The sequence below is a fragment of the Ornithorhynchus anatinus genome, chromosome 2 (assembly GCF_004115215.2).
Source record: "Ornithorhynchus anatinus isolate Pmale09 chromosome 2, mOrnAna1.pri.v4, whole genome shotgun sequence".
Lineage (NCBI taxonomy): Eukaryota > Metazoa > Chordata > Mammalia > Monotremata > Ornithorhynchidae > Ornithorhynchus > Ornithorhynchus anatinus.
In genome coordinates, this window is record NC_041729.1 from 41,635,467 (window position 1) to 41,648,359 (window position 12,893).

The following is a 12,893-nucleotide window of genomic DNA, read 5'->3' on the forward strand; positions in this document are numbered from 1 at the left end:
CAGAGGTCATGGGTTCGACTCCCGCCTCTGCCACTTGTCAGCTGTGTGACTGAGGGCCAGTCACTTCACTTCTCTGGGCCTCAGTTACCTCATCTGGAAAATGGGGATGAACCGTGAGCCTCACGTGGGACAACCTGATGACCCTGTATCTACCCCAGCGCTTAGAACAGTGCTCTGCACATAGTAAGCGCTTAACAGATACCAACATTATTATTATTATTGTTGTCTGTCCGTCTCCCCCGATTAGACTGTAAGCCCTTCAAACGGCAGGGCCCGTCTCTGTTGCCGACTGGTTCATTCCCAGCGCTTAGTACAGTGCCCTGCACACAGTAAGCGCTCAATAAATACTATTGAGTGAATGAATGAACATTATAATTATGAAATGGGATTCCCCGGAGGGGGTGAGGGGGCCGGACGTGGGCCGGGAAGCAGGGAGGAGGAAGGGAAGCCTTTCCTGGTTCAGGATGAGAAAGTGTCCGGACGGGAGGGGGACTGTGGGAGCCAGGGGCACAGAGGAGGAGGAGCGCCTTACCCATCCCGCCCCTCGCCATTGGCCACTTGGCGGAGAGGGGGGCGGGCATCCTCCAATGGGAGAGCCCGGCCCGGAAGGCCCGACCAATAGGCATCGAGGAGAGGCGGGGAAGGTGCCGGCCCCAGGACCGGCCGGCCTTCCCGAGCGAAGCTCCCCTTTTGCGTGGGCAGCTGAGTGACAGCGGGGGGTCGGGACAACCAGGTAAGGAGGTGGTCGCCGGGGCCCCCCTCGGGGCGGGACGGGGGGCAGGACCATCCCCCCCGGAAAGTGGCGCCAGTCGAGGGGAGTTTGCAGACCCCCCGCCTGGAGGGCTGGGCGGCCTGCAGCCCTTCCCCACTCCCTGCCCGCCCAACAACGGCCCCATCGGGGCTATAGCGTCCTCTCCCAAGCGCTTAGTACAGTGCTGGGCCCACCCGAGGCGCTCAGTAAGTACTGGTAATCTCGAGGGATTTGTTAAACGCCTAGTATGTGCCCAGCGCCGCTCTGGGATCCATAGGAGGCCATCGGGTCGTCCCACGTGGGGCTCGCGGTCTCAATCCCCGTTTTACGGACGAGGTGAGGGAGGCCCGGAGAAACGAAGCGGCTTGCCTGAGGGCCTACGGCCGACGAGTGGCAGGGCTGGGTTTCCCACCCGCTTCGTCTTAATCTCCGTTTTACAGAAGAGGTTTAAGTGAGGCCCGGAGAAGTGAGGCCCAGAGGTCGTACCGCGGACAGATGGCAGGGCCGCGATTCGAACCCACGTCCTCTGACTCCCGACCCCGTGCTTCTAAGCCGGATTCGGTTGAATGAGTGAACTGGATGGATGGATAGGGTAGGAGAAGCAGGAGACCCTTTAGTTTCCTCTCTAGACTGTAAACTCTACCCGAGAAGCAGCGTGGCCCAGTGGAAAGAGCACGGGCTTGGGAGTCAGAGGTCATGGGTTCAAATGCCGACCCAGCCACTCGTCCGCCGTGTGACTTTGGACGAGTCACTTAACTTCTCTCTGCCGCAGTTACCCCATCTGTAAGATGGGGATGAAGACTGTGAGCCCCACGTGGGACAACCTGATCACCTTGAATCCTCCCCAGCGCTGAGAACGGTGCTTTGCGCATAGTAAGCGTTTAACAGATGCCATTAGTTAAACTCGTTGTGGCAGGGAACGTTACTCCCAACTCTGTTGTACTCTCCCAAGCGCCTAGTACAGTATTCGGCACACGATTAGCGCCCTATAAATACCCCAGTTTTTTAGGAGAGTAGAGAGCCTTCACTTCCTCCCCCACCTTTTCTCCCTCCCCCGCTTACTATCCCTCGGGGCCGGGTGGGGTTTTTCCATAGTATTTGTTAAGCGCTTACTATGTGCCAGGCGCTGTTCTAAACGTTGGAGTAGATACAAGGTAATCAGGTTGGACGCAATCAATGAATCATTCCAGCTGTGCCCGCCCCCAAACTCCCCAGCCCACGTGGGGTTGTGTTCTTGTTTCCAAAACCAGATTAAGTCCAACAGCTGAGCTAGCTGCATTCATGCTGCTTTCTTTAAAAAAAAACTCTAATTTCACTAAGGTATCACATGAGAGTAATAACTGGCCTTTATGTTGTTATTGTGTCCCCCAGGTTTTCGTGTTTCCTTACGTGTCTGTCGCTAAGCCCACCCGCTCAAAGTGTGAGTCCTTGGAAGATCAGCCAAGCAATCATTCACTTGATGGTTTTGATGGAGCGCTTGCTGGGTGCAGAGCACTGTACTAAACACTTGGGAGAGTAGTAATGATAATTATAGTATTTGCTAAGCATCGTATTAAGTGGGGGGATAGATTCAAGATGATCAGGTTGGATAAAGTCCCCGAGGCCCACCTGAGGTTCACAGTCTAAGTAGGAGAGAGTAGGATTTAATTCCCATTTTATAGATGGAACTCAGAGAGAAGTTACTCAAGTTCAAGTTGTTGCCCAAATTAAATCTGGAGACGGGTGACGGAGAGGGGATTAGAACCCAGGTCCCCTGACTCCCATGCTCTTTCCACTAAGCCACACTGCTTTTCTAGAATACAGTACAGTAGAATTGGTAGGCATGATCTCTACCCTCAGAGTTTACTCTCTAGTGTGGGAAGTGGTATTAAATTACAAATAAGAGAATATGTATGGTCTTTGCAAACAGTAAGTGCTTAAATGCTATTACTACTATAAGAGACATGTATATTCTATTTGCTTGTTACAAAGATTGTGTCTGGAAGCTGTATTAAGGGCTCCACCCTCAACAATAGTATTTTGCGGCTTTGTTTTGCCTTCTTGGATTGTTGTTTAGTGTTTGCTCTGTCTCTTGGTTGTTATTGTTCCCTTTGTTGACTCTGCAGATTGTTAGCCTGTAGGCCAGAGATTGGGTATGATATGTTTACCATATAATTACCCCAGATTTGGCACTGTGCCTTGCACCTAGGAAGCATTTAATAAATCCCAATTCTAGGTCTAGTCCTTTTTGTCACAAAGGAGCATTGCTTTCCTTGAAGAATTTCAAAATGGGTAATGGAGATAAAGCAACAGGTCCTGTTGTGGTTTGCTTCCCCATAGGTCTGGGAAAAAGAAGGAACAACAGATTTTTATTACCAAAGGAGAAGTCCTGGTTTGGAGGCTCCACCACTGTTGTCTTACCTGGGTGGTGGGGGAACCGACCAAAACTCTGACATGTCTTCTCATTTCACTTTAGGGTTTGTGTCCCTCCGACTCAACACCTGACGTTTCCCGGGATGGAGGGAGACAGCAATGAGAGGCTTGGCATCTAGAAAGAGCTGGGGCCTGGTCTGATGGAACCACATCCCTTAACCCTCTTGCAGACCTCTTCCTAGGCACTCTCCTGGAAGAGGGTGGGTGGGAATGGGTAGGAGAGAAAGGAACAAGGATAACTCCTGGACCTGCAGCCCACCACCAAGGATCTGAAGCAGCGTGGCTTAGTGGAAAGAGCACGGGCTTGGGAGTCTGAGGATGTGAGTTCTAATCCCAGCTCTGCCACTTATCTGCTGTGTGACCTTGGACAAGCCTTGAAATGATTTGCCCAAGATCACAAAGGCAAGGGACGGAATCAATATTAGAACCCCGGTGTCCTGACTCTCAAGCCTGTGCTCTTTCGACTCTGAAAGAGGGAGGGCAAGTACAGGAGCTGGTGAAGGAAAGATCACCTCAGGCTCTTGTTTGGGCTCTTTTTTTTGGCTGCAGTTGGGCCTAGTTTGGCCAGTGGCATCGCAGAATGCATGATTGGAGTGGGGTGTCCATGGGGAAGGGGATGATGATGATGGTATTTGTTAAGTGCTTACTATGTGCCAAGCACTGTTCTAAGCACTGGGGGGGATGCAAGGTAATCAGGTTGTCCCACGTGGGGGTCACAGTCTTAATCCCCATTTTACAGGTGAGGGAAGTGAAGCACAGAGAGGTTAAGTGATTTGCCCAAAATCACACAGCTGACAAGTGGTGGAACCGGGATTAGAACCCATGACCTCTGACTCCCAAGCCCGTGCTCTTTCCATTGAGCCACGCTGCTTCTAGGGGAGGGTGGTGGGCCTGCTCCTGGCCTATCCAGCTGTCTTGAGAGTCTTCTGGCCGACATCAGGGTGGGGGACAGGCATGGGGGGAGTAGAAAAGTCCACAGTGTGCTCAGTCAGGGTGAGGTGTCCGAGCTGCTGAGATGAGTTGGAGAAGCAGCGTGGCTCAATGGAAAGAGCACGGGCTTTGGAGTCAGAGATCATGGGTTTGAATCCCCGCTCTGCCACTTGTCAGCTGTGTGACCTTGGGCAAGTCACTTAACTTCTCTGTGCCTCAGTTACCTCATCTGTAAAATGGGGATTAAGACTGTGAGCCCCTTGTGGGACAACCTGATTCCCCTGTGTCTACCCCAGCGCTTAGAACAGTGCTCTGCACATAGTAAGCGCTTAACAAATACCAACATTATTATGATTATTGTTATTAAAACCTCAGACGTGCTTTGTTTGAAGCTAATAATAAGGCCCGTGGTATTTGTGAAGTCCTTATTATGTGTCTATCATTGTTTAAGCACTGGGGAAGATACAAGATAATCAGGTCAGACACAGTCCCTGTCCCACATGGGGCTCTCAGGAGTGAGAACAAAACTCATTTTACGGATAAGTGAGGCCCAGAGAAGTTGTGACTTGTGCAAAGTCACACAGCAGGCAGGTGGCAGCGCCGGGACTAGAACCCAGGTCCTCTGACTCCCAGGCCCGGGCTTTTTACATTAGGCCATACTGCCCCTCTGTGGCTGCTCAGCTGTGTTTGAAACAGGACTTTATGTCTAGAAAAAACACGGATACTCAAAATAAGGTGAGGAACCCAGAGAGGGATAAAAGGTATCAAATACGGAAAGTAACAGAGAGGAGACTGAGTGAAGGGGTACAAAGGAAATTGAGAATGGGGGTGAAGCATGAAGAGGGGACATGAGAAACCCTAAATCCACCTTCATTCCCACCCTCAGCCCCACAACACTCAAGTACATCCCCACTCTGCCGCTTGCCAGCTGTGTGACTGTGGTCAAGTCACTTAACTTCTCTGTGCTTCAGTTACCTCATCTATAAAATGGGGATTAAGACTGTGAGCCCCATGTGGGACGACCTGATCGCCTTGTATCCCCCCCAGCGCTTAGAACAGTGCTTTACACATAGTAAGTGCTTAACAAATACCACCATTATTATATCTGTAACTTACATTAATGTTTGTCTCCTCTAGACTGTAAGCTCCTTGAAGGCAGAGAACATATTTATCATCTCTATTGTATTGTCCCCAACACTTAATACAGTGCTCTGCACACAATAAGTGCTCAGTAAATATGCTTGGTTGAGAGAGGAGTGGCTTAGGAGGATGGGAAAAAATGCAGGTGGAAAGAAAGAGAAAGAGGCAGACAGATTAATGGAAGAGTTGAGGCCCAGAGTGAGGAAAGAGGAGAGGAGGGTGCCAGGGGAGGTGCCAGGGGAAGTCAGAAGAGAATTAGAGGAGGAGAAGAAAGGGAAAACATCGGAGAAAGGAAGAAAAGAATCCTTCTTGACTGTCTCCAGAGATCACCTACCAGCTTTCAAATCCCACCCTCCATCAGTGTCTCTGGCTCCATCACTAAAAGCCCTTGCACTCACTGTGTGTCTGCCCACTCTCACAACTATCGTCAATTGCCCATTGTCTGATGGCTCCTTCCCTTCCGCCTTCAGACACCTCCACATCTTCTCCTGAAAAGACCCTCTCTAAACCCTCTTACACTCTTCCTCCCTCCTCCAGCTCCTGTTCAAACTCCCCAAATGGGCTTCCTCCCCTTCCTCTCCAGCTCTCTTCTTGACCCTCTACAATCTGGTTTCTGCTCCTTCCACTCCACTGAGACAGAGTAGAGACTGTTAGATTTGACAAAGTCATCAATGATCTCCTTGTCCAATAGTAATAGTAATGGTATTTGTTAAGTGCCTACTATGTTCTAAGCGCTGGGGTAGATACAAGGTTGTCCCACATGGGGCTCAATAGAGAAGCAGCGTGGCTCAGTGGAAAGAGCACGGGCTTTGGAGTCAGAGATCATGGGTTCGAATCCCGGCTCAGCCACTTGTCAGCTGTGTGGCTGTGGGCAAGTCACTTCACTTCTCTGGGCCTCAGTTACCTCATCTGTAAAATGGGGATGAAGACTGTGAGCCCCACGTGGGACAACCTGAGTCCCCTGTGTCTACCCCAGCGCTTAGAACAGTGCTCGGCACATAGTAAGCGCTTAACAAATACCAACATTATTATTATTATTATTATTAATCCTCATTTTACAGATGAGGTAACTGAGGCCCAGAGAAGTTAAGTGACTTGCCCAAGGTCGCACAACAGGCAAGTGGCAGAGCGGGATCAGAACCCGCGTTGACTCCCAAGCCCATGCTCTTTTCACTGTTCTCAGACTCCTCCATCCCCACTGAGACATTGGGCCTGTTTTATGTATTTGCATGGTGTTTTAGTGCTTTATCACTCCTGAGGTTTCTGTCTCCAATCCCTTCTCCCTACTTAAACTACCATAATAATAATAATGAATAATAATAGGTGCGAAGGGATGGGGACTGAGGTGCGGTAGATTTTGAAAGGAAGTGGGTGATGTCCTCTTAAGAGACACGGAAAGATGAAGGACGGTGAGAGTAGGATGGGACTGGGGAGCTGAGGTGTGGATTTTGGTGGCTTCAGTTTTGTGGTTGAAATAGGTAGCAGGGTCATTAGGAGCAAGAGATATTGGAGATGGGGGGGCTGGGGGTTTAAGGAGGAAGTTTCAAGTGAGAAATAGTAGATATTTGGTGTGGGCATTAGGCCTGGGAGTTAATGAGGGAAGATAAGTGGGAGAGGAACAGTGCCGTGATCTTTAGAGCTCATCTCCAGCACCTACTCGTTCCCTTCAGTATGATGGTTTTCCCCGTCAGCAGCTCAACTCTCTGCATTTGGTGCCAAGTAATTCCCTACATTTTTCCCTAATTCCCTGTATTTGGTTATGTACCTAGGCTATGTACATATTTTTAAGTTATGTAATAATAATGTTGGTATTTGTTAAGCGCTTACTATGTGCCAAGCACTGTTCTAATCGCTGGGGTAGATACAAGGTAATCAGGTTGTCCCACGTGAGGCTCACAGTTAATCCCCATTTTACAGATGAGGTAACTGAGGCACAGAGAAGTTGTGACTTGCCCACAGTCCCACAGCTGACAAGCGGCGGAGCTGGGATTCGAACTCATGGCCGCTTACTCCCAAGCCCGGGCTCTTTCCACTGAGCCACGCTGCTTCTCCTAATAATGTTGGTATTTGTTAAGCGCTTACTAGGTGCAGAGCACTGTTCTAAGCGCTGGGGGAGATACAGGGTAATCAGGTTGTCCCATGTGAGGCTCACAGTCTTCATCCCCATTCTCCAGATGAGGTCACTGAGGCACAGAGAAGTGAAGTGACTTGCCCACAGTCACACAGCTGCCAAGTGGCAGAGCCGAGATTCAAACCCATGACCTCTGATTCCCAAGCCCGGGCTCTTTCCACTGTGCCACGCTGCTTCTCAAATTATTCACATTAACATCTGTTTCCCTCTCTAGATTGTAAGCTCATTATGGCCAGGGATTATATCTGCTGATTCTGTTGCATTGTATTCAGTCATTCATTCACTGAGCGCTTACTATGTGCAGAGCACTGTACTAAGCGCTTGGAATGAACAATTCAGCAACAGAGAGAGACAATCCCTGCCCATTGACGAGCTCACGGTCTAAATCGTACTTTCCTAAGTGCTTAGTACAGTGTCCTGCACATAGTAAGCACTTAATAAATACCATTAATTGATCGATCTTGTGGGCAGGGAATGTGTCTATCAACTCTGTTGTATCATACACTCCCAAATGCTTAGAACAGTGCTCCACACACAGTAAGCATTTATTAAATACCATTGATTGATTGCCTACTTCAGTGGTTTTTGGCTGCCGAAGACCTGAGCTACCTACTAGAGAAAATATACTTTCAATCCCAATGTTTTAGCATCTTATTAAAATATGTGGCCCCACCCTTCTTCCTTCCCTGACCACCAGGGAGAATGTTGCCCCATAATTCCATAATGCCTTTCTTCCTAACCAACTTTATTGTGGAAGATTTTGATAGTCTGAGACATTCATGCTGCAGAGCCTTAATTAACTAATGTTGTGGTTGTATTTGAGTAAGATAAATTCAGTATTTTTATTTATAAATTCGGTTCTTCTCAACCCTAAATTAAGGAAGGATTTAGCAAGATTCGTTAAAGAATAGCATAGTATTTTTGTTAAAACTGGAATAAGCTAAATAAGAACAAGAGGCACAGATTTAAAATTGCAATACATAGATATACTATAGTCTCTCTTAAAATAAATCCCCCAATCAGTAAAAAAAAAAAAAAAAAATCCAAAACTTCCAGACATCTTGTGAGGAAATGGGGCCATATTTTAGCAAGTATTGACAATATCAGTAGGGGTTTTTGATATTTTGTCTGTCAGAATCAAAATTTAGCCCTTCCCAGCAGGAGTCATCCAGTGGCTCTATTGGAGATCACTAACTGTGAAACTCCAGTTCTCAGTTTTTTTTTCTTTAGTAAATTACAGATTGTTTCTACATATCCATTGCTTGATCCTTGAGCTGAATGACAATCCCAGGCTAGTATGTACAGTTTTTTCCTCTCTCTAAATGTGGTAGCATAATTAGAATGAATTGAGCCAAAGGTGAAATAGATGTATTTTTCTTTCTATCTATGACTTTCTTGAGTCGGCTTTGCCCAATGTTTTAAAGGTTTTTCAAAAAGGCTAAATCCTTCTCCGATACTATAGCTAATCATAAAAAAGGTGAAATACCAATGATTGATCATTAATGAACATTAACTCAGCACACTATTTCATAAACTGAGCGTCAAGTGGTGCCTGAAATATTAGGCAGTTAGACCGTCTCCAGTCACAGGGAAATCTTCTGCCTAATAGGATGACCTCTCCCTTTTGGACAGCACAGGACTCATCAGGATCAAACCAATCAGTCATATTTATTGAGTTTACTGTGTTTAGAGCACTGCACTGAGTCCTTGGGAGAGTACAGTGTAACAGAGTTGACATGTTCCCTGCCCATGAGTCTCCCCAACTTCAAAACCTTATTGAGGGCACATCTCCTCCTCGAAGCCTTCTCTAAGCCCCACTTTCCTCTTCTCCCACTCCCTTCCTCGCTGCTCTTACTTGCTCCTTCATTCGTCCTCCCTCCAGTCCCCACAGCACATATCTGTGAATATATCATCTATTTATTTATATTAATGTCTGTCTCCCCTCTAGACTGTGAGCTCAATGTGGGCAGGAATGCGTTGTTATATTGTACTCTTCTAAGTGCTTAGTACAGTGCTTTGCACACAGTAAGTGCTCAATAAATATGATTGAATGAGTGAATGAGCTTACAGTCTAGAGGGGGAGACAGATTTTACTATAAATAATTTACAGTTATGCATTAAGTGCTGTGGGATTGAGAGAGGGGTGAATAAAGGAAGCAAATCCAAGTGCAAGGGAAGTACAGAGGGGAGTGGGTGAAGAGGAAATGAGGGCTTAGTCAGAGAAGGCCTGTTAGTTAAGTGGGAAAAATTGAGACACTCTTCGAGTAGAGTAAAAATTCTGACTCACCCAACCCCAGGTGCTTGAATTTAGGGTGGGTCAGATAAATAGTCCTTTGAAGAATCAATCGGTGGTATTTGTGTTTTTTTTGCTGTTGTTGTTCAGAGCACTGTTCTGTGTCCTTGGGAGAGTACAATACAATAGAATTGGTAGACATGATCCTTACCCTGAAGGAGCTTACAATCTAGTGAAATAGGCAAGAATCAAACTCATGTGTTAGGCATTAGATGTTACTTTTGTTACACATTATTAGGTGGATGATTTAATTATTAGAGATTTATCAATCCAGCCCTTTTTTTCCCTTAGCTCTTCAATGGACATGTTAAAAGTTATTGTTTTGGAGTAGCATGGTACAGTATCTTTTGTTTTCAGACCTACTAATAGCTGTGCATTTTCATTCCTAATTGCAGGATGGCAAAACTGAAAAAGAAACACCCAGAAACTGCCGAAAAAAGGAAAAAGAAATTAGAGCCTCCAGTAGCAGAAGAGGAGTTGTTTGAACCTGAAACTGAGCCAAAGAAAAAGAAAAAGAAATTGAACTTGAAGGTAAGATGCTGAGATTGAAGTCCTTCTCCTTCACCTGTTTGGTCTGTACTTGTATGAGTTGCCGAAGGGTAACGCTACAGGGTTTTGAATGCCTCATTCCTTGCAGAAGGGGTTTTTGAGGACAGAGGTTGAGAGAGCCATGCAAATTTGTCAGGGCCCAGGGGTCTGAAAGATATTAGAACAGGCTGAAAGTGGGGGGAGTGTAATCATTTTTAATAAAATTGAAATTATGACCTGTAGCATTAATATTGTTTTTCAATTTACTGATGTTCCCCGCCACCCCCACTACTTGCACCATCACCTTGACCATAATGAAACTTTTATGGAATAAAATAACATTTGGACCTTCTTAGGCTGTGATAAATAATTGGATAGCAGAACAACATCTATCTGTGGATTGGCATCGGCGGCTTAGAAATGTAATTGCTCTCAGGAGAGAGGTTGGCTTTGAAGACGATTTATGGTTACATCAAAGTGGAGCTTCAGGAAGAGAGCACAGCCAATGGCCATGGGCGTTGCTGAATTTGCGAGAACAGACTTGTGTGGTGCCCAGGGCAGAGGGCCTAGAGACTGTTTTCGAATTAAACCTGGAAATCATGTTGCAGCAGAAAGATGTTTTGGTTTCCTACTGTCTGTGGAGCCTCTGACTGGCCAGAAGGTGTCAGCAATCACTTTTAGTCAGAACGCGCTTGCTTCTCATTCTGTTTCCTCATAAGTGCTCTAAATCCCAGTTAGGCCTGGTGCCTGGATGAATTTTCAAATGGGTCTCAGAGTGGGTCAGATAAATAGTCCATTGAGGTTCCTTCTGTGCCTCTGAATCGCCAGAGAAGTAAATTTAGATACTTTTTAGCCAGAGGCCTATCCCAGGCCCTCTTTGTGAAGGGGCAGTCTTCTGGCTCTCATGGGAAGTTGTTCAAGAGAAGATCCCATCATTATGTAAAAGAAACCTAAGGGCTTATGAAAGGGATCAGGTTAATAGGCCTGGAAACCGATATTCCCTATCCACCAACTTGGAACGATGTGGAAAACTATTGCAGTTAGATCAGCTTTCTCCCCTCTCCCCTGATTTCTTTTGGATGAATCTCTAAAACTCAGCATGGAAGATGGAGAAGGTCGTGGCTTCTCACATAGATCACTGGGAAGTCCTCATTTGAATTTTAAATTTCAGAAAAAGCCTTCAAGTCATTCCATCCATTCCCTGGGCACTTTTGCATAAACGCTTCCCACAGCACACACACTCTATTAGAGTTTGGTCCAGGATAGTTTAAAATGTCCCCCGTGATGAAAATTTCATTCCTTCCCAGGGGGAGAGTGTTTGATAGTGTTAGAGTTCTCACTGTCAGGAATGCAACTTTTCTGTTACATTTGACCTATTTAAAAAAAAACCCCAAAACAAACAAACCCCCTCCCCCACCAAAACCATTTGCTCCTTATATCTTGTTTACTTTTTGTCTTGTCTTAATGATCACACATCTTTGCGGCATTAACAGCCTGAGCTCTGTGAGCCATTTCTTCCATCGTTAGCTTAATCATAGCTCTGTTATCAATCTCAACCCCAATATCAATATCAATCCCAGTTTTTCCTCTGTCACGGCTGTGTAAAGATGACCACCACTGGGGCCAAAGAAATGGAATGGGGAGTTTCATGACATCCCCAGGGGTAGGAAGAGAAACAGTGATCTTCTCAAGTGGTCTTTCCAGACAGGAAGCCATCTGCACTGTAGCATCAACATTCTGTTTTGATTGTCTCTGAATCCCAAGAACGGAACTGATTTTCCCCATTCCCTTCACTCTGAGGTGACTTTGTTATGATATTTTTTAAGCACTTACTTTGTGCCAGGCACTGTACTAAGCACAGATAATCAGATTGGACACAGACCTGTCCCACATGGGGCTCACAGTCATAATCTCCATTTTATGAATGGAATAACTGAGGCACAGAGAAGTGAAGTGACTTGCCCAAGGCCATGCTGCAGACAAGTGGAAGAGCTGGAATTAGAACCCAGGTCCTTCTGACTCCCAGACCCATGCACTTTCCACTAGGTCATGCTGCTTCTCATCACTACTACCCTCAGGGCATGATTTGGGGGGAGCATCCCAACTCTTGGAGGCATATTTTTGTGCAAGAGAAATTCAGGACACATTAGAGGGACCTTCCTGTGAATGACGTAGTTGGCCTTGCTTTTCTCTAAGAGAAGGGTAAAGTTTGGGGAGACCAGCAAGACCAAGTCCTGTCCTCCCTCCTGTGGGGCAGGGACTGTGTCAAGCCTAATTAACTTGCTTACCTACCTCATCTACCCCAGTGTTTAGAGCAGTGCTTGATTCATAGAAATCACTTAAATACAATGATAATAGTGTAGTGAAAATTCCAGAAGATCATGACAGTTTGCCTTATGTGGTCTCCATTCTTTTCATTTTTTTGGCCTTACAGAGTGGGGGATGAGATCCTATTAATGCCAGTCATGCCTATTTTCCTCATAAATGCACTGGATTTCCCTTTTGATTCTCTCACTCTCTCTCTCTCTCTCTTTCCTCCCCAAAGAGGAAGAGACCATTTTTGTTCTGCCTGCTCTAATACACTAAGATACACTCTGAGAAGGAGGGAGACTGATGAAATTGGAGCATATTGGTAATTTCTGTTCACGATGCCGAGGCCACTGTAGAGAGCAGAAGGGAAAATAGAAGACTGCTGATCAGCTGGCAGA

The 12,893-nt window shown here is 46.5% G+C and overlaps 1 protein-coding gene across 2 annotated transcripts in view; it reads left to right on the plus strand.

Moving 5' to 3' along the window:
* The first annotated feature begins 628 nt into the window (after positions 1 to 628).
* C2H7orf50 (chromosome 2 C7orf50 homolog) overlaps positions 629 to 12,893 on the plus strand; it is a 250,345-nt gene continuing 238,080 nt past the window's right edge. The window contains exons 1-2 of one of the 2 annotated variants that reach the window (XM_007666520.3): positions 629 to 733; positions 10,053 to 10,188. In XM_007666520.3, the coding sequence (XP_007664710.2) occupies positions 10,054 to 10,188 (135 nt within the window). In that variant the 5' untranslated portion in view covers positions 629 to 733; position 10,053. Of the gene's footprint in view, positions 734 to 2,150; positions 2,172 to 10,052; positions 10,189 to 12,893 lie in introns of those variants that run through there. The other variant, XM_029057782.2, reaches the window with a different exon arrangement.